The sequence below is a fragment of the Microcebus murinus genome, chromosome 1 (genome assembly GCF_040939455.1).
Source record: "Microcebus murinus isolate Inina chromosome 1, M.murinus_Inina_mat1.0, whole genome shotgun sequence".
Lineage (NCBI taxonomy): Eukaryota > Metazoa > Chordata > Mammalia > Primates > Cheirogaleidae > Microcebus > Microcebus murinus.
In genome coordinates this window covers 43845556-43848829 of record NC_134104.1, presented here as the reverse complement: position 1 = coordinate 43848829, position 3274 = coordinate 43845556, and the positions used below count along the sequence as shown (strand labels likewise).

The following is a 3274-nucleotide window of genomic DNA, read 5'->3' as shown; positions in this document are numbered from 1 at the left end:
ACTGCAACTAGTTTGCTTGTAGTCACTTTCCCTCTAAACTAATCTACATATGCTTGCCAGATCCCTTTTCTGAAAGAAAATTATCATTTCACATTCCTGCCAGGAAATATGAAATGTTTCAAACACTCTCCATATGATCATAATGATATGGTATGGTCATAAGACCATAATGTCTTCCATTAACTAGATTAATGTCTTCCATTAATTACTTCTTTATGAATTAAAGGAGACTCTTCTACACATTCAAACATTTAATTGATGCTATGTATATTTCTTGAGACTTGGAACGGTAGATATCCTCTGTCATAATTCCATGAAGATCTTGAGAATTAGTAATGATATTTACTATTGAGTTTTACCTGATTTACCATACTTGTGAAATTTAGATTAAGATTTGTCAAGAAATTTTGAAATTCCATTCACACAATTTTTAACTAACATAGTCTAATTATTTAGAGATTCATATTTTGTGTAGAATACCTTTTTATCTTTTTATGCTTCTTATTCATGAAAGCATTTTAATGAGCTAAAATTTGAAGTGGAAGATGAAGTTTGTTTAAAAATTTTATAATTCCTCATAACTTTTTTAAGAACATTTATCACCTCCTTATTTCTCAGGCTATAAATGAAAGGGTTTAATAATGGAATTACTATTGTGTAAAATATTGCCACTAGTATATTCTTATCCCCTTTTTCAAATGGTCGGAGATACATGAGAAGACAAATGTAGAATATCGAGACAGAGAGAAAGTGGGAAGCACAGGTAGAAAATGCTTTACCTCGCCCCTCCTTGGATTTCATTTTGAAAATAGTGAAAAGGATGCAGACGTAAGAGATCAAGACAACGGCAATGGTAAAGATTTGAATTGGTATTGAAAAAATATATATCATTAGTTCATTAATAAAAGGATCAGTACAAGAGAGTCTATAGAGTGGAAGTATATCACAAAAAAAGTGGTCAATTATATTAGACCGGCAGAAAGTTAACCTTAATAGAAACCCTGCATGAATCATGGAATGTAGGTTACTAGCTATGTAGGTCCCTATGATCATCTGAATGCAGAGTTTCCTTAACATCTTCATGTGGTACTGCAGTGGGCTGCATATGGCCACATAGCGGTCATAGGCCATTGCTGCCAGAAGAAAGCAATCTGCAGTTTCAGCAAGGCAGAGAAAATAAAATTGTGTCATGCATTCGTGGAGAGAAATGCTTCTATCCTCAGAAAAGAAGTTTTCTAACATTTTGGGGGTAATGGCACAGGAGCAGCAGGAATCCATCAGAGCCAGGTTGCCCAGAAAGATGTACATTGGTGTGTGCAGACGATGTTCTGTATAAATTAGCACCACCAAACCAAGATTTCCCACCATGGTGACCACATAGATGGCAAAGAACACCACAAACAGAAGGGTCTTCAGCTGTCTGTTATCTGTAAATCCTGTGAGGATGAACTCAGTTGTCAAGGAATGGTTGTCCTTAGCCATTTGTGGCTTCTTTGCTGAGACAAAAATTGTAAAGAAATTGAATTGAGATTCTAAAGCAGACTGTGTTTAACTCTCCCCTTCTAACTTCTGTGTGCACAAAAGGGAAGGACTTCTTCTTCAATCATCTTATGCTGTTTCCTAAACACTAGTGCATGTGAGAAGAAATGCATCATAGATTGTGTACACAGGGATTTTCTGGAAATATTTGTGTGAATTCCCAGGGCAGAAAAACATTTTCTGCATGAATTATCCTATGCTAACACACAAATTCATAGTCAATATAAATAATTTGCCTTTTTTAAAATTAAAAGACATTTTCTTATGGTATTTTTTTTTTTCTCCTGGGGGGAAAAAGCAAATTTTAAATAGTATCCTATGGGATCAAATTCTTCTTTAAAATAAATTCCTATTTAGACATTTAAATGTCTAAATGTCTAATTTTAAAAATGGCACAGAATTATAGTAAGTTTATAACATGCTTTTGTTAGCTTCGTAACCCTTTCCAGATAAGGTCATAAAAAGATATTTTTAAAAAGATCTATTTATTCTTTAAGACAGATTAAGAATATAAAATATCTATAGATTTTTAAAAAGTTAATTTGGCTATCATTTTTATATTCATTTCAACATATTCTGGATCATATTCCTATGTTTGTATGACAAATTTCTCAAGGAATTATTACTCTTAATAATCTATTTATCCTAATACTTCGTGTCTCTAGTTTTAAGTATTTTACATGCATATCTAACATTATAATATTTGGTGACAATGTCCCCACTCACACTGTGTAAATTTTCTTCATGATAAATTTTTATCATGTACTCTCTCAAATGTCTCGGTATAAACTAATGTCTTTATTTTTGGTGAGTTCCAAGGAAGTTCCCCATATATCTGCTTATTTAAGCTTACAAACTCATATTTACTTCTAATCTGTATATATTTATTGCAGTTCCATTATCAGCCAAATTTATTATACATTTATTAGAGTATTTCATTTGTAACATTGTAATAGCTCAGGTGCAGAAACAACATGGGATTTAAAAATCATTTTTCTTCTCTTCTACAGATGGCTAAAAGTCTTTGACTTCAGCATATTTCAAATAGACAATTTTGGAGAAGAGCTTATAATAGTTACTCAAAATATTAATACATTGTTTTAAAAACATATTTTGGTTGTTTTTTCTCTGTTCTTTACTCTTGCCTACACTGAATTTAACATGAATTATTCACTCAACGTAATATGGTGAGGTTTTCTGGAAATTTATCATCAGAGGCTAGTAATCAAATTATATTTTCCATTATATTTTAGGTTATCACCCTTATAAAAAATCTTCAGAATTATAATATTTTGAAGAAACATTTTATAAAAATAAACAAATACTGCTTGTCATCTTTATTTTATTATCACCCAATGGTAAATCAACTGAAAATACTTATGTGAATTTTGGAAACACGGGTTTTGTTTTTAATAATTACCATTTTATATAGAAGATGTACCAGAATATAATGAGTGAAAACTCATTTCTCTTCTTTAGTATGAAACATAATTACTCAAATGAGGTAGAAATCAATTTTACTATATATCCCAGAATTATTCCACAGAGTTATTTATAGCCTTACCTGTAAATTTGCTGATGAATATATGGTTCTTTTGAACACAGAATGGTCAGAACGATCCAATCCACTTATTGCATCTTATTATGGCTTTCCATAGTGTCTTAAAATTTAGAGACAAACCAAAAAAATTAAGTAGATAAAATGTAAAAACAATAAAAATATTGAAGTATTTTA

At 30.9% G+C, this 3274-nt stretch overlaps 1 protein-coding gene across 1 annotated transcript; it reads right to left on the bottom strand.

Annotated features, from left to right (window-relative positions):
* Positions 1-501: 501 nt before the first annotated feature.
* Positions 502-1482, bottom strand: LOC105859341 (olfactory receptor 5K16). Its single transcript, XM_012743058.2, has one exon. The coding sequence runs from the start codon at positions 1480-1482 to the stop codon at positions 502-504; it is 981 nt and encodes a 326-aa protein (XP_012598512.2).
* Positions 1483-3274: the final 1792 nt, after the last annotated feature.

Bases quoted from the DNA above. Each gene is read 5' to 3' on its own strand.
- LOC105859341 (XM_012743058.2), bottom strand. From the start codon at position 1,482: ATGGCTAAGGACAACCATTCCTTGACAACTGAGTTCATCCTCACAGGA.